Below are 26,831 nucleotides of genomic sequence, written 5' to 3'. Positions count from 1 at the left end.
ACGGTCTTAATGATGAGATCCAGGATGAGATCACTACCCACGACCTTCCTCGTACCCTCAACGCTATCATCGAGCTTGTACTTAAGGTTGAGGCTCGAATGATCCTTCGCTATCACCGCCACACGCTGCGTCACCTTGTTCTCCTGTACGAGGCGGCCAATCACTCCTCACCCACTCCGTCATCTTCATTCACTGATGCTGAACCCATGCAGCTCGGTTCTGAAGAAATCTCCCCCGTGTCCAGTTCTAAATTGCCTGTCATTTTGTCGTTCGGTGGTAAGGATCATCCCACCTCAGCCCTTCTCGATTCTGGAGCCGAGGGCAATTTCCTGGACGAAGAGCTGTCTCGCTCTTTGGGTATCCCTGCCCTTCCTCTAAAGATTCCTCTTGTCGTATGGACTAGCTCGTTTACCGAATCAAACTAAATATTTTTGAAACTTTAACAGTATCGATATGCTAGCTTAATAGTGAGTATTCATAGTGATAAAGTTAGGTGTATTATTACATGTGATTGTGACATGATGTTACTACATGCACCGCGCTCCTTCCTCTCCGCTCGTCTCAGTTATGCTTCTCCCAGCAGAGCCGGTCAGCGTTGCGCGTTCATGTGTTTTGGGGCGTGGCTTTAGAAGAAACCCAGAAGGGATAGGGTGGAGTGAATGGAAAAATGAGCTGTATTTAAAAAAGTCGTGAGAGGTTCAAAGACACTCGATTTTTATACTCTCTTTTTCAGAGTACTTACACTTTACTTATGTATTGGTATATAAAGACAGTTTAAACAAATTTGTAAAAAAGTTTTTTTTAGATAATTCCTGCCTATCCTGCCTTTAAGGGGGATTTCAATGAACTTTTTGAAACACTTGCAAGACTGAAAGTTCAATCATTCATCAGTGGACCTCTCCCAGCCCAAGGAACAAATATGTTTTCTCGGCTACTAAGTTTAAATTCATGGCTGCAAAAAACCTGCACCATGAGAGGACTAAATTACATTGACAATTTCAATATCTTCTGGAGTCAACTTTTTTACACAGATGGTATCCACCCAAACAAACTAGGTGCTAGGTTGCTTAAAGACAATATCTTTTTCTTCATGCATCATCCATCAACTGTGTGTGCCGGTCCACTACTGAACGTCCGAAATGACCACAGGATTTTACACCAGCACCTGGATGGACATTCAAATGACAAGGATAAAACTCTGCAGTCACAACAACTACTGTTCACAGACACAGCTCAGGCTGAGTCCTGCCCACAGGCTTCGCTACAGCTGGATTGTAAACACCCAAACACCCAAGGACGTTTCTGTAGATATCAACCAGGGAAGGCATGATAACACTCCCCAGCCTTCAGGAACGCCAGAATCATAGCTGATGTTGTCACACTCTCTCTTCTTCTCTCCAACATCACCACTTCTGTGCTTTTCAGAGAAAATGGAGAAACTGGTATTTGTTGGAACAAAGCTCTCCCACTCTATTGCTGCTAGTCCCCAAATATCAACCAAGAAACAGCAGGCTCCTCAACCACCAAAGCCTTCGGGTCCAGCCCGCCCTCACCCTCCATCTGAAAGAGCACTCCGACCTCTGCCTCAACGTCAGGGATCACACCAGCCCTCATCTGCAAACAGCACTGGTAACTGATATTTGTTGGGTCCCCGCTACAACAGCAGAAAATAAACATACAGTATTGTTCAAAATAATAGCAGTACAATGTGACTAACCAGAATAATCAAGGTTTTTAGTATATTTTTATTGCTACGTGGCAAACAAGTTAACAGTAGGTTCAGTAGATTCTCAGAAAACAAACAAGACCCAGCATTCATGATATGCACGCTTTTAAGGCTGTGCAATTGGGCAATTAGTTGAAAGGGGTGTGTTAAAAAAATAGCAGTGTCTACCTTTGACTGTACAAACTCAAAACTATTTTGTACAAACATTTTTTTTCTGGGATTTAGCAATCCTGTGGATCACTAAACTAATATTTAGTTGTATGACCACAGTTTTTTAAAACTGCTTGACATCTGTGTGGCATGGAGTCAACCAACTTGTGGCACCTCTCAGCTGTTATTCCACTCCATGATTCTTTAACAACATTCCACAATTCATTCACATTTCTTGGTTTTGCTTCAGAAACAGCATTTTTGACATCACCCCACAAGTTCTCAATTGGATAAAGGTCTGGAGATTGGGCTGGCCACTCCATAACATTAATTTTGTTGGTTTGGAACCAAGACTTTGCCCGTTTACTAGTGTGTTTTGGGTCATTGTCTTGTTGAAACAACCATTTCAAGGGCATGTCCTCTTCAGCATAGGGCAACATGACCTCTTCAAGTATTTTAACATATGCAAACTGATCCACGATCCCTGGTATGCGATAAATAGGCCCAACACCATAGTAGGAGAAACATGCCCATATCATGATGCTTGCACCTCCGTGCTTCACTGTCTTCACTGTGTACTGTGGCTTGAACAGCCTATCATTTTTTGCACCTCGTTATAGGTTTTCCCCTCTCCAATCAACTTTTTAATCAAAGTACGCTGTTCTTCTGAACAATGTCTTGAACGACTCATTTTCCTCAGCTTTCAAATGCATGTTCAACAAGTGTTGGCTTCATCCTTAAATAGGGGCCACCTGATTCACACCTGTTTCTTCACAAAATTGATGACCTCAGTGATTGAATGCCACACTGCTATTTTTTTGAACACACGCCTTTCAACTAATTCAACTAATTGCCCAATTGCACAGCCTTAAGAGCGTGCATATCATGAATGCTGGGTCTCATTTGTTTTCTGAGAATCTACTGAACCTACTGGTAACTTGTTTGCCACGTAGCAATAAAAAATATACTAAAAACCTTGATTATTCTGGTTAGTCACATTGTACTGCTATTATTTTGAACAATACTGTATCATTGTCAGGTAAGATTCTGTACATACAATTAATACTGTACTATAAAGAATAAATGATTGTTTGTAAATTATATTGTTTTAAATATCTGCTATTAATGAAATAAAATGCTGTAAAGTGGCTGAATCATTGCTGCTTATATTTTACAGAAATGACTGCCTGGGTCATTCATCATTTCAAAGGAGAAATTTCTCTGTACTGAAGGTTTAAAGAGCTGTCTGACAGTTCTTTCAAACCCTTTTCTCATATAATCCAAACTATATAATCACTTTTATATAGAATATATTTAGATAACCGAATATACAGTAATAACATGTTTCCTGTAAAATAAGACCTACTGCAGGAAGGTGAATCCACAGGCCTGTCTGTGTATTTTTTGTTTGTTTCTTATATTTATTACAGAATCAAAATATCATAATGTTAAGTGATTTGTGTAATATTATTAATTAACTGGTTAATTAATTAGTTAAGCTTTCTACATTCTTATATCTTTATAATGTTAGTAAACTGTGGCACTTTTCCAACAGTAAAATTCTTACTACTCCAATCAAAATACTTTTTTAAATGTAACTGTTTTCCAATTACCAATCATTTGAACTGAATACGGTTATTCATCATTTGCACATAGTTACATGTTACTCCACAACCCTGTCACTAAACAAAATACAGCCTGTAAGCAACTTAGGCAAGTCAATTCAACGTACTATTTTAAGTTTTGACCTGTGATTAGTTGCCATAACTTATAAAAACAAGTTTAAATTGTTTAACTTTATTTGTTGAGTTAAAGTCCCCGTGAAAATAAAATGAAAAACTGTCATTTATTTTTGAATATTGTTTTATTTTTTTACTAATTTCTTCTCTGTTAGATTATTTATTTTTATTGTTGATTTGATATTCATAATCATTTTGTGTATCATTTAACATACAACAAATCTGTCACTTATGGTGAATCTGTCACAAAATCTTCTTTAATTTTATTGCTTTTGATCAATTAAACTCTTTCTAAAACAAAATAAAAAAAGTTGTCCAGTGTTTCTATGTTTAGAGAAATCTATTTTGAATTTTATGTTTATTTTTTGTTATTGCCAATCCTTTTTGCTATAAACACTTTGGGATAAAAATACAGTTACAAATATTTCAACAAGTACTGTAAATGTATATAATCTGCATGTAAATGTCTGCAGAACAAGATGAAATAGGAGAAATTGATATTTTTCCATTTTATTTGTATTATTTATACAAAAAGTACAAGCAGGTGATCATTACGAAAACCTTCAAAAAAAAGAGATTCACCAACCCTATGTGTATGTGCTAAAGAAATAGTTTTAGTTTTTTAGTGCTTACTGTATATGACACAAAATTCTTTATAGTGAGCAAAATTTTTTGCTTGTTTTAAGCACAAATTCATTTAAATGTTATATTTTTTGTATAAATGCTAGATTTATTTTCTTAAGTCATTTTCCTTATCAAGAAAATACATCTTGATTTAAGACAAAAATACTAAGTAAGAAAGTAATTTTTTGCAGTTTAGTGAGATCTTTAGGAAAGTTAGCCCATTTAACTGACCTGCTTTTTCATTAGATGTTTGTATATTCTTTGAAAATACTTCAAAAGTGCCCATAAGGCGCGCGCTGCCCGCACGCACACACACACACACAGTTTATAAGGATTCTCCATACACTTAAAGGCGGGGTGCATGATTTTTGAAAAACACTTTGGACAAGGGAGTCGGGCCGAGTACCAATGATGATTTTAATGATTTTAACTACAAACTATATATTCTATCCTCTTCCACACTAATTCCTGACAGAACACATCAGGCATTTTATTTAAAAAACAAACACCATTTTTTATGTTTACTAAGCGATGGGTCATTGTACAGAACCACATTTACAAGTATTTTCAACAATGTTGTACATGTCTTGTAATTCAACACCCTTTTTTTGCTCCTTTCTTTCCTTATCATCTTTCTTCTTCTTCCTCTTCTCTGCACCAGACTGATAGTGCAATCTTTTCATTTTTTTTACTTTGCACAGTTTATGCTAATAAACATTATTGACAAACAGAAGAACAAGCAAGTAAATTTCATTTTCACGCACAGCAAGGGGCCCCCTAGTGGCCACAGCCAGGGGCCCTAAGCAAATGCTTATTGCTTATTTGGTTGGGCCAGCACTGTTTATTATAATAAAACTATGGTAATTTTTAGTTAGTGTAGCTACAAGGACGACACAGCTTCCTATATCAGATATCTTGTAATACCAATGTCTATTGTTTCACAGTGTTTAAGAGGTCACAGAGTGATCCAGTGTATGTGTATGTTTATACATTTGTACATATAGCATTTATGTCCACATCAAGTTTAGTTAGCAGTTCTGGTAGATGTGGTTGCCAACTCCAGCCTGTATGGATCCTCAATAGCAGCATGTACTCTGCCTCTGGCTGATGAACACTTCCAATAGATAAGCACAGCAGCAGGCAGCAGAGAGAAAACTGCACTGAGGCTCAACACTACCTGCATAAGGATTTCTGCTTTAGTCAGTGACAAAGTGGAAACAGTGGTGACGTCTAAATTCAGTCTGGCATGGGTGGCATCTTCCTCTATCTTGTCACGATATCTAAAATAGACACAGAATACAACGCGTATATAGTTGTATAGTCAATTTACATAAAACTAAACAAAAGATTTTATTAAAGGTGCAGTGTGTACATTTTAGCGCTATCTAGTGGTGAGGTTGTGAATTGCAACCAACGGCTCCAGTCCACTGCTCACTCCTAGCTTTTGAAACACATAGAGAAGCTACAGTAGCCACCACCGGACAAACATGTCATCGTCGGAGACAACTTAGTAAAAAAAAATGTCTGTTAAGGGCTTCTGTAGCAAAATGGCGGCACAAAATGGCGACTTCCATGTAAGGGAACCCTCTTTGTATGTTGATAAAAAGGTAATAAGGTAAAGTTCTAAGGTAATAAACACATAACGGTTCATTATGAAAGGTCTTTGTACACCCCTGATAATATAGTTTTGTATATTATTTTGCCTTTCTGTCAAGAGATCCTTCTAAAAATTACACACTGCACCTTTAAAATGTGTCAAATTAACACCAACCTTTCTCTGCATGTCCCACATGAGTGTTGTGTTTGGGTGTGAGTTAAATCAGAAAATTCACATAATCTCTTGTTTGGGCAGAAAATGAAACCCTGATAATCAGGTACCTGTGAAATTTAAAGAAATAAAGTTATGAGGTAAGTGCAGCATCACATAAAAGTCATTTTGGTCAGCATAAGCAGTAAGCATTAGAAGCATCAAAGGTTGATTTCAGTCACTGATTTCACATCGATTTCAATCAAGTCAGTATTAAAGATAATATGATTATATTTGTAAAGAATGTGCTTTACCTTTTATAGGATGATTTTTTTGTAGAAAGCAGTAAATCACAAAAATTGACTTTAGCTGTTTTTTCCACAGACTGGGTCGCAAATAGGTTATTATTAAAGATACATAAGAGAAAACTACTAATGCCGTTCTGACAAACCTTGATGCTTTCTCCTGCTGGACAATCCAACCAATCAGAATCCATCACCTGGATTTGATACCTGTTTATTCCAGTGCACCTGTGTCTATAACAATAACCTGCAACTGGCTGACTGGAGGATGAATGACTCTAATAAAACACCAACATAGTGTTATTTAGTTAGAGTCCTAATATATGCAAACTGACATTTATAACTATAAGCATTTATTGTATGTAGGTTAGAGCAATTGCAACACCTTTCTGGTGAGGTTAGATATGAAACATCGACTGTCAGATCCAAAGATTTCACCTCTCCATGCCTCCAATCCACTGCTGCTGTTATTCTGCTCTTTCCAGCACTCACTCTGATGAAGAGCAATTACATTACACCTTAATAACAATTTTTGTTAAAGTCCCCCTGTAGCCGATAATTTATCACTTAACCCCCATCTTTGAGCATCATAATAGCTTCTGTAAAAGTTTTTTCCTGTGAGCGTAATTTCTGCATACTTTAAAACTTTTTAAAGGTGCAGTGTGTAATTTTTAGAAGGATCTCTTGACAGAAATGCAAAATATTTTACAAAACTATATTATCAGGGGTGTATAAAGACCTGTCATAATGAATGAGATGTTTTTATCTACATACACCGAGGGTCCCCTTACATGGAAGTTGCCATTTTGTGCCACCATTTTTCTACAGAAGCCATTAATGGACAAACTGTTTTACTAAGTTGTCCTCGACTATGACATGTTTGTCTGGTGGTGGCTACCGTAGCTCTCTATGTGTTTTAAAAGTGAGGGGTGAGCAGTGGCTTTAGCCGTTGGTTGCAATTTGCAACCTCACCACTAGATGTCGCTAAAATGTACACACTGCACCTTTAAATATAATTCCCTTATTTAGTATATGCGGATCTATGAATGTGCAAATTAGTCTCCTAATAAACTACTCAGCGATGGTGTTGCATGAGGAATTTGCACATGGTTTGTTTTAAAGCATATGAAAATTTGGGACTTTAAGAGAACAAAATCCCTAAAAAAAAAAAAACCTGAGGACTTACAGCATTCGCCAGCGGTTTGAAAATAAAGCAGCCATCCAGGAACTGATCAGTAAGACACTCCCCCTTGTGGAGGTGAAGGTAATGACAACCCAATCCACTACATGTGCAACAAGATGGTAGATGTAACATATGGATGATGAATTAACAATTGTTTTGTTTGTTTAATTTGATTACCTGCCTGTGCAAAAAAAGGTTGAGTTATTGTGACAGGTAGAGACAGACCCAAACTGACCACCTTCACCTAAAACACACACACACATAAAACATTGACTCTAACAGCAACACATCTTAGATTTGAAAACTATCATATTTTTAAACACGTATTATTTGATCTTTCGATTAAAGCTTTACAGAGTCAACATAAGCATATACTGAAAAACAAAGAATAAAAACTTAGTCTTGCCTCTAAGCTTTATAACAGTTGGTCTCAACTGTGGATGTCTTACCGTCTCCCCACACCAAACTCTGAGCCCGGCTAAAGTTGACCGAGTACCAGCCTGTATCCTGAAGAGCAGCGAGTGTGACCGGATCGATCCGGACCAGTGACGGTTCTGCCAATGAAGCTGTCATTATGGAACCCTGCAACACACGAGCCTCCCAGTGTGATGAGAGACCATCAGAACCAGCATCCTAAAAAGCAAAAAGAGTTCAAAAAGTCTGAATTTAAATAGCCCATGCATGTTTCATAAGTTGTGTGTTAGTGTTTAAAGAGATGTTTGTGTGGTCTTGAAGTACCTTGTTCTCTAACGGAGCTCCGAGGTCAGACTGTGTAGAGTTGAGATGTTTCTGCATAGCTCTGATCACAGCCGGTGAATAAAGTCTAACCTCACCCATCTCATCTGTGCTGGTCACATGGCCATAAGACCAACAGTCTTCATCAGCTAAATAGCAAATCAAAAAATGACAACAATTACAAGCAATGTACAATGAAAGATCAGAAATCAAGTCAGTAATTCATGCAACCAAAGATTGGGGCAAAAAATAACATGCTATGGTCTAGTTTCACAGACAAGGCTTGGCTAATGCCAGGACTAGGACTTAATTAAGATATTTAAGCATCTTTTATAAACATGCCTTAGAAAAAGACATTACTGGTGTGTATCTTCAGACAAATCAGTGGCTTTGGCCTATTTTAAGATCTGTCTGTCAAAGTTATTGTCAGCTCAGACATGTGGTTTAGTCTAGTACTAACCTTAAAGGGATAGTTCACCCAAAAAGCTCACCCTCATGATGTTGCAAACCTGTATAAATTTCTTTGTTTTGATGAACACCACAGAAGATATTTTGAGAAATGTTTGTAACCAAACCATTTGTGGACCCCATTCACTTCCATAGTAGGAAAAATATATGGGAGTGGAAGTAAATGGGGTCCACGAGCGGTTTGGTTACAAACATTTCTCAAAATATCTTCCTTTATGTTTATCATTCAGAACAAAGACAGTTATACAGGTTTGTAACAACATAAGAGTGAGTAAATGATGACAGAATTTTCATATTTGAGTGAACTATCCCTGTAAACCTTGTCTGTGAAAACAAGGGTATGTGTTTTTAATAATAGAAAAAAACAGCTAAAACCCAGCTAATGTTAAATTTCTGATTTACTTCCTACATAATGTAAAGAGCATTCTGTGAAAATATAACCTTGATAACTCTAGTAAGGTCATTTCATATAATAAATTAAATAAATTATAAATTAAATTAAATAAATAATAATAATAAATTAAATCAAACTCTGATGCTCTTAATCTCAAAATTAGATTTGATTTCACAGACAGGGTCATATATTTCTTCATAAAATGTCAGAAATGCATCTAAAAAAAAGATTTCTGGTAACATGGCTACATCAAGACATCACAGACAAATATTTAGGCAACACTATAAAAGAGAAGTAAAGCAGTGTTACTAACCCTGAGAGGAGGTCGAGCAATCTCTCCATCTGCTGTAGAGCTCTTTACTGAAGCCCAATACATGAAACAGTTCATGCAGGACAGTCTGTACAACAACAAAATGAGAGTAAAAAGAGTGAAATATGCACACAAATTATTTACCGTATATATACATTATACAGCCATAACATTATGACCACCTGCCTAATATTTTGTTGGTCCCCCTTTTGCCCCAAAACAGCCCTGACCTGTTGAGGCGTGGACTCCACTAGACCTTTCTATCAGAACCAGCATTCACTTTTTCAGCAATTTCAGCATCAGTATGGATCTGACCACACGGGCCAGCCTTCGCTCCCCAAGTGCATCAATGAGCCTTTGCTGCCCATGATCACAGGTTCACCACTTTTCCTTCCTTGGACCATTTTGATAGGAACTGACCACTGCAGACCAGGTACACTGCACAAGAGCTGCGGTGTTGGAGATGCTCTGACCCAGTCATCTAGCCATCACAATTTGGCCCTTGTCAAAGTCAAATCAGATCCTTACGCTTGCCCATTATTCCTGTCTCTAACACATTAAGCAAGTGTTTGTCCTCAAAGTTGATGTGTTAGAAGCAAGAAAAATAGGCAAGCATAAGGTTTGGTGCAGCCAAGGCTCGTTGATGCTTGTGGGGAGCGAAGGCTGGCCCGTGTGGTCCGATCCAACTGAAGAGCTATTGTGGCTGAAGTTGCTGAAAAAGTGAAGGCTGGTTCTGATAAAAAAGGTTTAGTGAAGTCCATGCCTCAACGGGTCAAGGCTGTTTTGGTGGCAAAAGGGGGACCTACACAATATTAAGCAGGTTGTCATAATGTTATGGCTGATCGGTGTACACACGCCTAAAGGATTATTAGGAACACCTGTTCAATTTCTCATTAATGCAATTATCTAATCAACCAATCACATGGCAGTTGCTTCAATGCATTTAGGGGTGTGGTCCTGGTCAAGACAATCTCCTGAACTCCAAACTGAATGTCAGAATGGGAAAGAAAGGTGAATTAAGCAATTCTGAGCGTGGCATGGTTGTTGGTGCCAGACAGGCAAGTCTGAGTATTTCACAATCTGCTCAGTTACAGGGAATTTTACGCACAACCATTTCTAGGGTTTACAAAGAATGGTGTGAAAAGGGAAAAACATTCAGTATGCGGCAGTCCTGTGGGCGAAAATGCCTTGTTGATGCTAGAGGTCAGAGGAGAATGAGGCGACTGATTCAAACTGATAGAAGAACAACTTTGACTGAAATAATCACTTGTTACAACGAGGTATGCAGCAAAGCATTTGTGAAGCCACAACCCGCACAACCTTGAGGCGGATGGGCTACAACAGCAGAAGACCCCACCGGGTACCACTCATCTCCACTACAAATAGGAAAAAGAGGCTACACTTTGCACAAGCTCACCAAAATTGCACAGTTGAAGACTGGAAAAATTTGCCTGGTCTGATGAGTCTCGATTTCTGAGTCAGAATTTGGTGTAAACAGAATGAGAACATGATCCATCATGCCTTGTTACCACTGTGCAGGCTGGCGGTGGTGGTATAATGGTGTGGGGGATGTTTTCTTGGCACACTTTAGGCACCTTAGTGCCAATTGGGCATCATTTAAATGCCACGGCCTACCTGAGCATTGTTTCTGACCATGTCCATCCCTTTATGGCCACCATGTCCCCATCCTCTGATGGCTACTTCCAGCAGGATAATATACTATGTCACAAAGCTCAAATAATTTCAAATTGGTTTCTTGAACATGATAATGAGTTCACTGTACTAAAATGGCCCCCACAATCACCAGATCTCAACTCAATAGAGCATCTTTGGGATGTGGTGGAACGGGAGCTTCGTGCCCTAGATGTGCATCCCACAAATCTCCATCAACTGCAAGGTGCTACCCTATCAGTATAGGCCAAAATTTTTAAAGAATGCTTTCAGCACCTTCGAATCAATGCGCGTAAAATTAAAGCAGTTCTGAAGGCGAAAGGGGGTCAAACACAGTATTAGTATGGTGTTCCTAATAATCCTTTAGGTGAGTGTATATCCACAATTCTCACTTCTTATTAATTATGATAATTCATATATTATTTCTAATATATCTGCTGTCACCTGCACAAAGTGATCATGTGTGTATCTTTCCACACTGAGGTGTTCTCTACAGATGACCATGACCCCAGCTATAGGTCGTCCAACAGAGTCTGTCTGACAATGAGCAGCATACGCTAAAACACTGGACTGAGAAAGACAGAGCAGATGTATAAGCATTATTTCAACAGACTGCATAAATAGCAGTTTATTGTATACTACTGATTACACACTATTGTAAAGTTCTATGAGGGAAAATGAACTGATCCATGATTAGTAATAAATGGAGCATCTATCAGCTGGCGGTCTCTACCTCTGTCCGACATTTATCAGTACTGTGAGTGAACACATAAAGCAGGAAGTCAGTGTCAGGAACTCCCGCCCCCTCTGGCTTCAGCACGTTTTGGATTGGATGATCAGGATGCGGATAAATGAAACAGCCATTCAGGTGCTCATCTGGTATCTGTCAATCAAAAGCAGGTAGGTATGATCAGAGCTCTTTAGAAATAGAGTTACGACAATGGAATTTATAAACATGCAAAGAACAAGATTTTAAAAAGACTTTTAATTATTATTAATCCCTGAGAATATTAATATATGCATTTTATTAATACAAATCATTATATGAATACATTTATACTAATACTTAAGGACTTACAGTCACATCCAGACAGCTCTCAGATCTGTAGTTATCATTGGCTCTGCCACATCTGGAATTCAGGAAAGTAGTGGTGAATTATTGATAAAAGTTATTGATAAAAATTTGAAATGCCTATAGGAATATAAATAAATGCCACAAAACATCTGAAACATACTTCATATAGTTGACTGTGTTACTGTTTCTCCAGATGAATTTGCAGTACTTGTTGATGTCTCTGTTTAACAGCAGTCTATCTGGAACTCCTATAACTATAAACAATATACACAAAAAATTTTGCTGACAAAGAAAAGATGCAACAAAATCCCTTCATTCTCACCCTGATGAAACTTTAAATCTTGACTTTCCTTTGTTTATATAACCATAAAATAAACTATTTTAAATGTTGAAGCTGTGAAACGTGACCGCTGCAACCTTACGCACATTCAGTGTTAAGGGCTTGTTATAGGCCCTGTCCCAAATGGCGCACTTTATGTGGAGTTTCGGTCTTGTGGCCTCCTTTGCCCCCTTGATGTCATGGTTCTGCCATTTTGTCCTTTGTTTAATCTAGTCTTGTGGCAGAACCATGACAGACCCATGTTTTGTGTGAGAGCACTGGCTTTGTTTATTCTTAGCCATGTGCTCATCAGCGCCTCCTTTGCCCCCTTGATGCGGTCTTCAGCGAAGCCCGCACTGCAGCAGGCTTTGCGCACTTTACCAACCCAGAAGTCTTTGCGAAAGAGCAATCAGACCAATCAGACGATGGAAGGGAGGAGTTCATACTGACGGGCAACTTCTCTACCTATTTCCGGCGTGACGCTCGAGTCTGCCCCAAAATACGACTCCGGTGCACCCACATGGACTCGCATCAAGGGTCCCTAAAGTCTGCACTAGATGATGTCATCAAAGTGTGGACTCTGAGGAGGACCACAAGTCCGGAGTGTGCCATTTGGGACAGGGCCATCGTTGTGCGTCGGTTTTCATTTATACTTTTGCGTCGTCATCCGCATCGACGTGCAAACACACCCGCAGACCGCTGGTAGGCAGTAACCACGCGTGTAACCACAGTAGCACCGCGACCGTCGAAGAAGACAACCTACGGTGTAGCTACGGCGTAGAACTTAAGCCCAATTTATAGTCGTGCGTAAGCTCTACGCCGTAGGTTATCCGTAGCCTGTGTGTACCTCTGCGTACCCTGACGTGCACCTCGCAAAATTTTTAACAGCGCGCCAGATCTCCACCAGAACTCCTCCTGTCAGGTAAAAAACTGCGTCATAGGTATTTCCGGTCTGCGTGTGTGTTTAAACGTCGACGCGGACGACGACGCTAAAGTATAAATGAAAACCGACGCGGAACCTACCCCGTCACGGCTACGCCGTAGGACCTACGCACAACTATAACGAGCCCTTTACGCACGACTATAAATCGGGCTTTACCTGACGCACTTTCTGTGTTCTGCAATATTTAGCTCAAGCATTAAAATTTCATGATGTAATTATACTTTACACATGAAAACAATTTCTCACGGATTTAATTTGTTATTGTTGCTACAGAAACGCACAATCCCCAATTCGAGGGCGTGAACAGCTTCGAGTTGAAGGTCACGTGGTGTTGTTATCACACAAAAACAAGGGCAAGTACGATAACGTGTGAACGCAGCATAACACACTTAACGTTATTGATAAAAAATTTACGGGGTTAATGTTAATGTAGCTACTGTAAGCTTTGGATAAAAAGTGTCTGCCAAATAAAGACTCCACAAAATGAAGAGAGTCATATGGGCATAGGAAGCAAAAAAAAGAATTGTGTGTGGTCCAAAACATATAATAGTCTAATAATAATAATAAATGTTATTTATAGCGCACTTTACATCAACTCAATGACCTCAAAGTGCTTTTATTATTATTATTATTATTATTATTAAAGGTTATGATGCCCATGGGTTTGGAAGTTGGAGCATTGATTATTTCTTTAAAGTGCACCTATTTCATTGCTAAAAACAATGTTATTTTGTGTATTTGGTATATGTTTAAAAACACATTATTTTTCCACATATGGTACATTTTTGTTGCTCCAGATTTCACTCTCTTCCTGAAACGCACGGATTTGAAAAGCTTTGTGTCCCTGATTGACCAGCTAATCTGTACGTTGTGTGGCCTGAATACCTCTGATGTCAGCCGGAAATGTGACGCTCCTTACCATGTTTGAAAGATTCGGTTGCTAACAGGAGTTAACTTACAGGCTGTGAGTCCGAAGCGGGAGGAATTCCGATAATGCGGGTCTTTTCTACATCACCAATCCCAGGAAGTAAACTGTTGCCTACAATCCGTGTGTTTGTCGTAGTCCAAGAAAAGAGATTTACGTTGGAGACGATAACTTGCATCATAGTTTACTTTGGGGCTTGTACCTTTTGCATATCGTTAACATGTACTACTAACACACACTTACACACCAAACAAATGAAAAAATCAGACAATAGGTGCTATTTAAGGAATCACACACCTGACAGTAAACTGGATACTTTGATTATGGCCTCATTAACTGCTGCCATTAATCTCTCTCCCTCCTGGTCTGAGAGGATGGGGCTTTCTCTTGGAATCCAGGTCTTGATCCTGATTGGTTGTGGATCAGGAAATGTATCTCTATCTGATCTTTTAGATCTCTGAGAATGTTCAGCCGAATTGTCTTCTGATCCAGTGATAAGAGTTTGATAGTTACGTGCAGTTTCATTCACGGACCAATGACCCAAGTTTTGTTTACTAATGGATGGGGACACAACTTTGACTGATCTCTGAACTTTGTCAAAGATGCACTTCCCCCAGCAACATTGAAACCATGGCAGCAGTAATACGCCAATACAAACACAATGCAGAAAAGCCATTACATAGACCAAAGGACCTACAGCATAAGAGAAACACTTTTATCAGTCCATGATCACAATGATGTCTTCATTTCAGAAAGGTTTTAAAGTACATTATCCTCATTAAGTTACACATGCATGCCCATTTATTATCTGTTTGCTTTAACTATCATAACAGAAACTTTAGATGATATTTATGTCTCTCCTAAATATTGTATGAATAAAACAGATCTTCTACAAACATTACAACGTTAAAAGGCAAAATGTATTTATAATACATTTACAATTCAGTCAATGAATTTCTTACCAGCACAGTATCAGCTTTTCATCCTGTAACACCATCAAATCGGCTTCTGCTATTTAGTTAGCTTATTCTTTAGTGTGGTGTTTCTTAAAGGTGAATGATCCTGTGCTTCCTATTCCTCCTCCAGGATGTAAAGAAAGTGATCATTGACAATGCAAGCTTTGAAGTGCTAATAAAACACCTCACACCTCACAGTTTCAGTGGAATTGATGGCACAATGCATCCATTATAACCTGGGACAACATATCTAATAAAAGCCTGTCTTCATTTCTTGGAAGTTTTAATCTATGTTGTAAGAGTTCCCATTAACATGTTATCAATAGGGTAATGATATACAGCAATACTGTGCAATACTGGTTTTAGGCAACCATGAAAGGAATTCGATTTGTTGTTTTTGCAATGTTAGTGATCATATATATAATTGTTTATCAGTCTCTTTAATAGAATACATTCAGAAAATAAAGGAAATGTGTATATAGTATTAAAAACTGTATTCAAATGTAAACGGATGTGTCAAGTTTTTAGAGTAAACTCCCTTTCCACTTGAACAATAGCAAGACACTGCAGGATCTCTTAAACCTAAATAAAATTAAATACTAATTTTTAATTTGAAAGAAATTAGTATTTTTATTTCATTCTGCTCAAAAACGCTCAAAATGTGTTTAGTGCCAAGAGAGGTCACGCTAAACACAGACGATGCATAAAAAAGACATTTAGTCCTGAAAATTTTAATTTTTGTACATATTTCCTGTATTTTCTGTTTGTAGCTTAATAAAATAGATTGAAAAATAAATATGGATGGACATTAAAACTTCTAAAACAACAAGACTTTTGCACAGTACTGTATATAAAGCATATTTGGCATGCTGTTTAAGGAGTGGGCCCCCGAGCTCGGAATATTAGCCCGAACCCAGAGTACTCCCCCTCTTTAACTGGGATAGACATGGGATTACATGGACATGCTCCTCCTGAACTTAGTTAAATAAACTTCATTCAACTTTCACCTTAAGATCTTAACAGAGTCCTAGGTTAAAAAAATTACTTTTGCAATTTGTAAACAATTTAAGAAACTGAACCACAATAAATATTCAAATACATTTAAAAAGAAATGTTGGGCTTTTTGTCGGGCTGTATGATTCCATTCCTTAACGAACCTTTGACATTCATATGAACTTTCTATTGTTCCAAAGCTTCTTTGTAATGAATAAAAGATCTACTAGAGACTAATTAAGGGTTAACAAGTGTTATGACCTTTTTAAGAACTTTTAAAGCAACACTAAAGACTTATTGCTCTTTGCTCCCCCTACAGGTTAGAAGCGTAATTGTCCATTACCACTGTCATAAATACTGCAGCATAGCTTGCTCTGATTGGATTGTAGGTCTGCCATAAAGCAAGTTTTTGTAGTTTTCACTCGAACTACAGGACCACTACCCGACGGTTGGAAACTTCTTTAGTGCGGTTTTGGCCGATAGAGGGCTGCAAAGCGAATGTGAAAGTGCCATTCACCCTGTTTCGAGTGGATAAACGACTGAAACTTTTTTGGAAACTTTAGTTTAAGGTTAAAAAAAACTCTTTGGTGTTGCTTTAACTGAAGGGTTCTATTCTAAACCAAACATGCATCACTGCATAGAAACCTGTGTAGTACCTTTATTATTAGGCATGTAGACATAAAAACACAACACAGACTTAAAAGTGCAAATCATTTTATTCTTTGTGGATTTACCAACTGGTTTAGCAAATATATACAGTGAAATACATCTTACTACCATCAGTTTATCTATCATAATTCCCTCCCACCTTTTTCTATTACAATCCCTATTCAGCAGATGAGTTAAAACATGTCGACATAAAAATACATGTTTAAACAACAATCAACGTTGTAACAAGAGGAGTGAAATGAGAGATTGTAACAGCAGCAGAAATCAGGTGACTACAGATATGGCACTACAACCAGGCATCCATTTACAAAGAAACTTTAAAGTATAAAATCTACATTTTTTATTTTTGATAGACTTATTCAAGTTACTGTGATGTCATTCAATCAGGTGGGCTGTGCACATTAAAGTGCATCAGAGGGATTGTGGATAATCATTTGCAGCTAGTTAGCTAACTAGCTAACACACACACATACATTATTGCCACAGTTGCCATGCACTAACACATACATAGCAAAGGTATTTTTCTACATCTATGTGTTAACATTTTGTGCAAGTGTGTTTGGCCCTACGTGCAAGCACATACGCAGTCCATACGTCCAGTGACAAACGGGAAGCTCAATCATAGGCACTTCTTAGGAACACAAACAAAAAACCTCGTGGCCTGTAGGTAAACTTATACGCATGTACAACCATGTCAACTGAAGTCTATTAAATTTATAAAGCAGTGCTAACTTTACATTTTTAGATTTGTAATCAGTTTCCTAAGCGAGCTAGGGGAAGATTCTTTGTGCAAATGTTTCTTTTAGTATACATAACACTCATGATAAGTGCACAGTGTTTGTTTCACTAAATCTCATGCCTGGCAAATTACATTTTCTATTATCTAACTCTGACACAAACCTGTTGACACTATTAGACCAAGTGAAACATTATTTGGCTGATTTGAGCCTAAAATATTCTCATAATATGCCGAGTTTCAGTATATTTGTGAGAACATTTTTAAAAAATCTGACCCTCACAAGTATAGCCATACCTGTACACACACACACACACACACACACACAGTCACTTGTCAAATATTCTGCCACGTTAATTAAATACTTGTTCATTTAGGTCAGGAAAACAGATCGATAAGGCACCAAGCCAGCACAAGAAGCAAACATGGTGACGCTTACGTGCTGAGAGGCAGGGATAGCGAAAAACAAAGTGGAGCGAAGACTGAACCACAAAGACAAAAAATAAAATAAATGGTTCTAATAAAAGTATCTCTTAAGTCAGCAAGGGCACATCATCCTCAGAGGTCGTGTCATCCGAGAGCGGGATCAGCAGCACTTCATCTTCCAAGGAAGAGGAGGAAAAAGAGGGCGATGCAGATAGAGGATGAAAGGTAGGGGAAGAGGACGGTCTAAAACGGGAGATGCCCCGGCCCAGTGTTTGGAAGAATAACGCCAAAGATGGGCTGCTCGGGGGAACAGAAACAGGCAGTGTTTCATGAGTATTAATAGGAGGCGGCAGAGGAGGAGGGGCCTCGGCTTGCTGCTGTGGCGTTTCTGTCTGTTGGGATAAACAGAGTTTTTGAGGCAAGGGCTGAATTGCCACTTCTGTAGCCAATGAGGAGACTCCAGGACTTGAGTGACTGGGCTCAGAGCCTGTAGTATCCTCTGTCTGTTGAGAGGCAGTGGCTGTGGTGTGTGTCGATCTGGGGGCAGGGCGGGGAATCAAGCCCCACCTTCGCAGGCGACGGACTGCTCTGCGTACAAACCGGGGCCTGCGTCTTCGCCGTGGAGAGGAAGAATTGTCCTGCCTGAGAAGCTGTAGTATTCCCCTCAGAGAGAGCGAGGCAGCCTGAATAATAAAAAATAGAGTTGTGATGACATGCATACGAATGCAAACAAAAAAATTGCCAAAAACAAAGAATAAGAAGCGTTCACCTCATTGGGGTTCTCAGTAGGGAAGTCTTCCACTGGTGGAATGATGCCCTGAGCGATCAGTTGACCATAAGAGGGTGGGGCCTGCTGCTGAATCAGTTCGGCTTCCTGCCGTGTGATTGGTGCAAACATGCTGAGGACGCGAAAAACACATTTGGAGTCAATAAGTTCAACTGACTTCACTGTACAATTACATCCTTTGTTATGAGGCGGCAGTGACTTTACCTGTACTCTCGATTGCGCAGTGAGTACAGTTTGCAAGTGCAACCCATTGCGATGACTAGCAGAAGTCCGCAAACTAAGCTTCCAACCGTGGCCGCAGTTATGACTTTCCGGGGCAGAGTCACAGTGCAGTTAAGCTCATCCGTACCATCCTTACAGTCCACTTGCCCGTCACAGCGCCAGCTCTCAAACACACACCTGTTCAAACAATCCAATATTCAATCATACAGCTAACAAAAAACCTAATCAAAACTCACTTATAAATGCATCCAAACCTGTCACTGTCACAGTGAAATGTCCCATGTTGACAAATGGTACATTCCCTCTCATCACTTCCATCTGCACAGTTAAGTTGGTAATTGCAGCGCTCATTAATGGAAAAGCAGACCGAACGGATCATTTGGTGGCCTGCTTTCTGCAAGTTACCCGCTCCGCAAAGGAAGTGCCCAGCCGGGCAGCCGCCGCACGCCTCCTCATCCAGGCCCGTTTCAGGACAGTCCCAGTGCCCATCGCAACGCTGCTTCTGGGTGTAACAGCCTCCCATCGATCCTCCGCAAAGCCCCTCCCACGGAAAACAGTAATCTTTGATTCTGTAGGTTGCATTGAAGCCCCACCCTTTCGAGGCAGATGGTGTACGGTAGATCAGGGAAAGCAAACCAGTGTGGGATTCCACCTCTACTGCTTTGTTATTGGACATATTGTTGATCTGTAACAGATGAAGAAAAGGGCAGGGGATTAAAAATGCAAATACTACCAAAGTTTACATTGCATCACGCATATACAAATTTACAACAAGTAAAACTCACACTTTTAATGATGTTGCCAGTGCCATAAGGCCGGTCCGTGATTATAATCGTGTCATTACGATCGAGATACAGTTGCTGAAGCTCTAATTTGAGTGGTCGTAAATCATGGGGGTCAACCGTCCACACACACTCCAACGTTTTTCCTGTTAGCACAGGGGGAGTAAACGACCCGTAAAATGCATCCAAGTAACCCCCACATGGACCTCCGTGGGGCAACAAAGAAAAGTCTGGTCCTTTAGGTGGTGGCGCATCGGTGTTGAATAACGGGACTGGTATGGTGTTGGTGGTGGTATCGATAAAAGGGATGTGGTTTATGACTTTCCGGGGCAGAGTCACAGTGCAGTTAAGCTCATCCGTACCATCCTTACAGTCCACTTGCCCGTCACAGCGCCAGCTCTCAAACACACACCTGTTCAAACAATCCAATATTCAATCATACAGCTAACAAAAAACCTAATCAAAACTCACTTATAAATGCATCCAAACCTGTCACTGTCACAGTGAAATGTCCCATGTTGACAAATGGTACATTCCCTCTCATCACTTCCATCTGCACAGTTAAGTTGGTAATTGCAGCGCTCATTAATGGAAAAGCAGACCGAACGGATCATTTGGTGGCCTGCTTTCTGCAAGTTACCCGCCCCGCAAAGGAAGTGCCCAGCCGGGCAGCCGCCGCACGCCTCCTCATCCAGGCCCGTTTCAGGACAGTCCCAGTGCCCATCGCAACGCTGCTTCTGGGTGTAACAGCCTCCCATCGATCCTCCGCAAAGCCCCTCCCACGGAAAACAGTAATCTTTGATTCTGTAGGTTGCATTGAAGCCCCACCCTTTCGAGGCAGATGGTGTACGGTAGATCAGGGAAAGCAAACCAGTGTGGGATTCCACCTCTACTGCTTTGTTATTGGACATATTGTTGATCTGTAACAGATGAAGAGAAGGGCAAGGGATTAAAAATGCAAATACTACCAAAGTTTACATTGCATCACGCATATACAAATTTACAACCAGTAAAACTCACCGTTTTAATGATGTTGCCAGTGCCATAAGGCCGGTCCGTGATTATAATCGTGTCATTACGATCGAGATACAGTTGCTGAAGCTCTAATTTGAGTGGTCGTGAATCATGGGGGTCAACCGTCCACACACACTCCAACGTTTTTCCTGTTAGCACAGGGGGAGTAAACGACCCGTAAAATGCATCCAAGTAACCCCCACATGGACCTCCGTGGGGCAACAAGGAAAAGTCTGGTCCTTTAGGTGGTGGCGCATCGGTGTTGAATAACGGGACTGGTATGGTGTTGGTGGTGGTATCGATAAAAGGAATTTGATTTACAAAGTCTGTGTGATGTTCAGAGCCGCTCTCATCGCATCCATCCTCGTCAGAGCCAAGGTTATCCCCTTCTCCAAGGCATTCGACCTGCCCGTTACAATGCCATGATGCAGGAAGACAACGTTCACTGTAACATTCAAACTCGCCTGGATAACAAGGACCCGAGTCTAGAGAAGTGGAGGAACAGAGAACAGGATGTGGAGAAGGGGAATAAACACAGTTGAAACAATACATCAAAACATTACTAGCATATTCATAAACCTGTCAAGCAAGGTAAAAATCTTTTTGCATAATGTTAGCAAATACGGTGACGGTTCCTCTGTACCTTTAATATAAGAAAGTTTAAACTCTGATACTGGGTAAAAATGAGGGTAGAAGTGGTGCGTCACTGTTATGTTTCCTCCGGTCAACTCGAATGGTGCTGGCAGATGGATGCCGCAGAGTTTAACGGGTCTTTCAGTTAGAGAAGCCACGGACAACCACTCGCGCCCACACTTCATGTAAAACTGGGAAAAACTTTAAAAGAGAGAGAGAGAGGGGCAAAGGAAATGGCTGGTAATTTAAAATAAGACTCAACGCAATCTTTCACACTTTTAAAAGCAAAAGCCATTTGGTACACATTTAATTACATATCCACTAGGGGTGTAACAGTTTTGGTACAGTTCGGCACTGGCAATGTTCAGAACAACATTCTACTGACAAATCAACATTTGTCCAACCTTTTAAAGGATTAGTCCATTTTCTTATCTAGATCATTTATTCACCACCATGTCATCCAAAATGTCGATGTCTCTCCCCGCCCACTCGAGAAGAAAGTACGTTTTCCAAGGAAAACATTCCAGGATTTCTCCCATTCCAATAGACTCCAATGGACCCCAATATCTAACAGTTTTAATGTAGTTTAAAATTGCAGTTTCAACGCAGCCTCAAAGGCCTCCAAACGATCCCAAACAAGGCACAAGGGTCCCAATCTAGCGAAACGACCGCCATTTTGGCAAGAAAAATAAAAAATGTGCACTTTTAAACCACAACCTCTCCTCCTCATCCGGCTGTGTGACGGGCCAGCGCGACCCCACGTGATGCGCAATGACGTCAAGAGGTCACGGATGACGTATCGAAACTACGCCCCAGTGTTTACAAGTGTGGAGAAAGAGGACCGTTCCGACGTCGTTGTATGTCGAATGATATTAATTAATGTCTTTGTGTCAGTTTATTGTTTAAAAGGGTAATTTTGACGTCATTACGCAATTACGCGAGGTCGCACTGGCTCGCCACACAGCGGATGAAGAGAAGTTGTGGTTCAAAAGTGCATTTCTTTCCTCTTGCCAAAAATGACAATCGCCTCGCCAGATAAGACCCTTATGCCTTGTTTGGGATCATTTAGATGCCCTTGAAACTGCGCTGAAACTGCAATTCCAAACCGCATCAAAGCCAATAAGTGTTGGGGTCCATCAAAGCCCATCCAAATGAGAAAAATCCTGGAATGCTTTCCTCAAAAAACATAAATTCTTCTCGACTGAACAAAGAAAGACATCAACATTTTGGATGACATGGTGGCGAGTAAATTATCTGTATTTTTCTTAAGAAAATAGACTAATCCATTAAGTTAGTATTTTTGGCACTTAAAAAGCATCTGAGATTTCCCATTAACAAAGTGCATTTCAAACTGTTTTTCATCAAAACAGCAGATTAAAACACTGCTTTATGTTTTAGGCATGTTTGAAACACAGAGCTTTCCATTTCACAATTCAAATGTAATCTACTGTCACATTAAGTAACTTCCAGTTGCCATGGATGTGGAAATATCAGGTTCTGTGCGTTTGCCAGTTCGTTCTCAGTTTTGATGCGAGTTTCATCATAGATTGCGTATAACTAAATGTATAACTGCTGCTAAAGTACACAAGGCGAAGGGGGTGCTGTCAAGCATTTAAAAAGGTGAACGGCACGGTTCGGATTTTTACAGAGAACCATTATACCCCTAACATCCACACACACAAAAAAACAAACATATACATATATACACATGCCATAAAAATCCACCAATAAAAGACAAGACTGTTGATACCTGAAGACTACGCGGTTCCCAACTGGTGATGTTATCAGCCAACTGCAGTCGATCGGACGGGGTGACCAGGTTTGAAGGGCAGAGTTATGAATCTTTCCTTGTCTAGTTTCTAGTATTTTGAGTGAATGGTCACAACGAGCTGAAAAAAAACAACAACAATAACAATTGAATGTTTTATTGGAATGTACTGAGGGCCTTAATCTCCATGTTGTAATGATTTGCTCTTTTGTCGAACAGAATTTTTTTGTCTAATTTGAAAACTTGTCATTTGTAAATATAAGTGCACAACCTTAAAATTACACACTATAAATTTTAAATACAGATTATTAAAAATACTCAAAGAAAACCATTCCATATATGACACTTTCTAATGTCTATATGATACAACATGAAGTTGACAGATGCAGCCTCATAATCCAAAACTGAGATTAGGAGCATCAAAGTTTGATTTTACTCATTTATTACATTTTCATTTCAACTTTGACGTGGCCTTACTCAATATTAAAGATATCTAGGTTATATTTTCACATTATAAGTCTTTTACAATTAATGATTGGCTCTTTTTCCTGGACTTTGGCCGCTAAAGTGGCCTTATTGAGGGTTGCATTTCCCAATTTCATAGTAATATTAGTACATCATCTCTTATTAATATCTATTATCTTTGTTTGACACAATTTATTATGATAATGTGTTTTTACATAACTAAGCTTGTAAAGGGATAGTTAACCCAAAAATGAAAATTCGGTCATTATTTACTTGCCCTCAAGTTGTTCTAAACCTGTATACATTTCTTTGTTTTGCTGAACACAAAGAAAGATATTTGTAATCAAGCAGGAAACAGGAGCACCATTGACTTCTATAGTGACTACTCAAATAAAGTTTTTAGTTTTGTAACAGGCCCTCAAAAGTGAATCACACGAGTGTAACGACTAAGGCTATGTTTACATTAATCGGTTTATCCTTTAAAGGCACACAAGGCAAGTCTGAGTATTATTTCTCTACTAGCTCCCCCTAGTGTCTGGGAGTAGATGCTTTCTATATCTGAGACTTTACGAGACTGAAGGACACCGGGTCGGATACAGCGAACTTGCAAGTGGGGTATTCTTCCTACGGACAGTAGGGGCGGGCGAGAGAGTCTCCATTCGTCATGTAATGAGTCATTTAACCATATACCGACTTACGAAGATGATTTATTAACATAAAAATGCTGCCTTGTGTCCCTTTAAAATGCGTTACTTTTGCTACGTTTACACCTTTCATTTCCACTACACCACCGTTTTCGACCCTCATAAACGGATTCGTTCGCAAACGCTGCAGACCCTGTTTTAGTTAATTCAGACGTTGCGCTGCAGTGTAAATGAACATAGACGGAGTCTTATGTAAACAAACAGCTGATGTTAACGTGCCAGCGCATCATTTTAAAAATAAAAAATTATTTTTATTCAGGTAAATGGAGGTTTGCAATGGAGGTTTTGCCAAAAATAGTAAACATCTACCAACCAGCTATTATAAACGCTATATCCGATTGTTTTAACATGTATCTTTATAGATAAAGTCTGCTTTATATTTATGTTTAAGTATTGTTGGGTTTGAATATTGTTGTAATGTTGTTGTTGTTTTGTTTCAATTTAGTTAGCTTACTGCAAAAGATAGACTTTTAAACGGCATATAGGGCATTGTAAAGGCCGATATGAAGGGAGAATTGTATTGGGTCAGACATTATTTTCGAGTTTAATTTCAGTTTTGTTTGCTACTTCAAAATGAATTTTGTTTCATATATTTTGTCTCTTAATTTTAATCGATGTTTTGTTGATAAGTTTTGTGAATATAAATTAAAAACAATAAAATCAACGTCATTTTAATATTTATTTAATGCTCGTTTAGCCGATTACGCTTTTTGCTATTTCTGTGTTGCTAGCGGAGGATGTGCACGGACCTCGCACACATTTAAAAATTAACGTCATATTAATTTATATTAACTAATTGCACACTGAACAGCGACAGGTAAGGGAAGATAAGACCTTCGCTACTGTTTAGTACTGTTCACTTAAGAGCCTCCTTTTTAAATCATAAACACCTTTCTGTTTGGTTTATAACATCAACATTACCTAATAATCATATTAATATGTTGTATGGGGGAGCTGAAGACTTTCCCAAACACATTTTTATAGGTTCAAAAATAGTGTCTGTTGTAGTTGCTGGCAAAGGATCCAGGTATACATTTTTGTCAATATCCCACACCCCTAGGCTGCATAAATGCGCAAAGGTAAGCTATTATTAGAGTAATAAGTTATTTTACACTTTTATGCGCATGCCCAGTTACGTGATTTGTCATGTTTCATGCGTTTATGATCGTGTATAGTGTGGATGAAGATTCTTTTTAAAATGCCAGTATAAACGAGGATCGTTTTCTTTTTAAAATGCCGTTTTAAAACGCAAATGCTCTAATGTAAACAGGGCCTAAGAATCAAATGGATAAATAATGAAAAAGGAACATAGTGTTGAGATCTCTCTCTTACCATTACTGGAGGCCAGCTCCAGAGTGCTGGGAACTGTGGGAAAATAATCAGCAAATGAAAGATGAATGACATATGAAAATAATTGCAATATTAAGGAGTTAAAATACACTTCACAACCTTAATTAACCTTGGATGTGTTACATCGGTTGAGTCATTATTTTAATCTAAAAAACAGGCCATCAGAAAACAATGACATCTCACCTGATAAAACTAAAAGACCTAGGACGCAAAGTCCGTAAGAAACAGACATTCTAACAAGCCAATGACTGTCGTCGTCTTATAAAACACAAAATAAAAAAACACAGTTCATTAAAAAAATACTGTCGGTAGATCCATCAGCTCGCCACAGTTATAGGCGTCATCGTCACGGATGTGTCTCGCTGGAATTGTTTAGCTTTAAAGGCAAAAAGAAACAACAGTCAGAATAGTGACGAATACGAACTCCATATATTAAAATTTAAATAGTCGACTGGGTCAAAAAAACGTCTGACGATCACTGTGAACAGTTTCCTGTCTCGAGCTGCAGATCGTGGCAATGTTCATATAACGTTAGGTTCATGAAACTATTCGGTGACATTTCATAGTTTACCGTAAAAATATTTATTGTAAAATAATTGGCTTACGTATAGACATGTAAAGTTAGCAATAGGCAGGGCCGCAGCTCCTAAACTGACGCGTTGTTCAGAAAGTTTCGTTTCCGACTCGACTAACTAGCGTCTCACTCTCTTGCCTGACTTTACCTATTTAACGGTATCTGAGTTTTTATAACTTCGTAAAAAGAAACACTGTCGTAATAAAAAGTGTTTATAATCAGTTTGTTTTGTTTAACGAAAAGAATTAAGTGACTTTCTCTTTACCATACCGTTTCTTCGTCTTTCTTGTTGACATTCGCTCTTAGCCACTTCCGTAAGATCTCTTTCGTATGACGTGTGCGAGGCGCCGCCCATATACGTATTAGTGACGCACATTCACAACCTTTTGCTTGCAATGTCCGCATCCTAACACTAGATGTCATCATGTATCACGTTTTACT

The 26,831-nt window shown here is 39.2% G+C and overlaps 2 protein-coding genes across 6 annotated transcripts; both read right to left on the bottom strand.

Moving 5' to 3' along the window:
- Positions 1 to 4,983: 4,983 nt before the first annotated feature.
- cirop (ciliated left-right organizer metallopeptidase) lies at positions 4,984 to 15,389 on the bottom strand. 2 transcript variants are annotated; one of them, XM_073859672.1, is made up of 15 exons: positions 15,274 to 15,389; positions 14,609 to 15,004; positions 12,285 to 12,378; positions 12,128 to 12,179; positions 11,783 to 11,932; positions 11,494 to 11,619; positions 9,382 to 9,466; positions 8,210 to 8,355; positions 7,921 to 8,104; positions 7,649 to 7,715; positions 7,475 to 7,571; positions 6,674 to 6,781; positions 6,438 to 6,566; positions 6,011 to 6,117; positions 4,984 to 5,519 (listed from the first exon to the last, which is right to left on the bottom strand). In XM_073859672.1, exons 2-15 carry the CDS (start codon positions 14,985 to 14,987, stop codon positions 5,264 to 5,266), a joined length of 1,980 nt encoding a protein of 659 aa, XP_073715773.1. In that variant the 5' UTR covers positions 14,988 to 15,004; positions 15,274 to 15,389; the 3' UTR covers positions 4,984 to 5,263. The 2 variants fall into 2 exon arrangements, with proteins under 2 accessions (XP_073715773.1, XP_073715774.1); XM_073859673.1 differs by having other exon boundaries at positions 6,486 to 6,566.
- A 1,568-nt stretch (positions 15,390 to 16,957) lies between these two features.
- On the bottom strand, positions 16,958 to 26,798 carry lrp10 (low density lipoprotein receptor-related protein 10). Of its 4 annotated transcripts, none has more exons than XM_055199559.2 (12): positions 26,661 to 26,798; positions 26,000 to 26,192; positions 25,799 to 25,831; positions 23,280 to 23,418; positions 21,540 to 21,730; positions 20,903 to 21,381; positions 20,372 to 20,802; positions 19,886 to 20,294; positions 19,355 to 19,785; positions 19,083 to 19,277; positions 18,861 to 18,990; positions 16,958 to 18,774 (listed from the first exon to the last, which is right to left on the bottom strand). In XM_055199559.2, exons 2-12 carry the CDS (start codon positions 26,046 to 26,048, stop codon positions 18,199 to 18,201), a joined length of 3,063 nt encoding a protein of 1,020 aa, XP_055055534.2. In that variant the 5' UTR covers positions 26,049 to 26,192; positions 26,661 to 26,798; the 3' UTR covers positions 16,958 to 18,198. The 4 variants fall into 4 exon arrangements, with proteins under 4 accessions (XP_055055534.2, XP_055055543.2, XP_055055551.2 ...); XM_055199568.2 differs by having other exon boundaries at positions 26,656 to 26,761; XM_055199576.2 differs by lacking the exon at positions 26,661 to 26,798 and adding an exon at positions 26,422 to 26,636.
- Positions 26,799 to 26,831: the final 33 nt, after the last annotated feature.

The sequence above is a fragment of the Misgurnus anguillicaudatus genome, chromosome 21 (assembly GCF_027580225.2).
Source record: "Misgurnus anguillicaudatus chromosome 21, ASM2758022v2, whole genome shotgun sequence".
Taxonomy (NCBI): Eukaryota; Metazoa; Chordata; class Actinopteri; order Cypriniformes; family Cobitidae; genus Misgurnus; species Misgurnus anguillicaudatus.
Note: the sequence above shows the minus strand (reverse complement) of the source record. Positions and strands in the feature narration are given on the sequence as shown.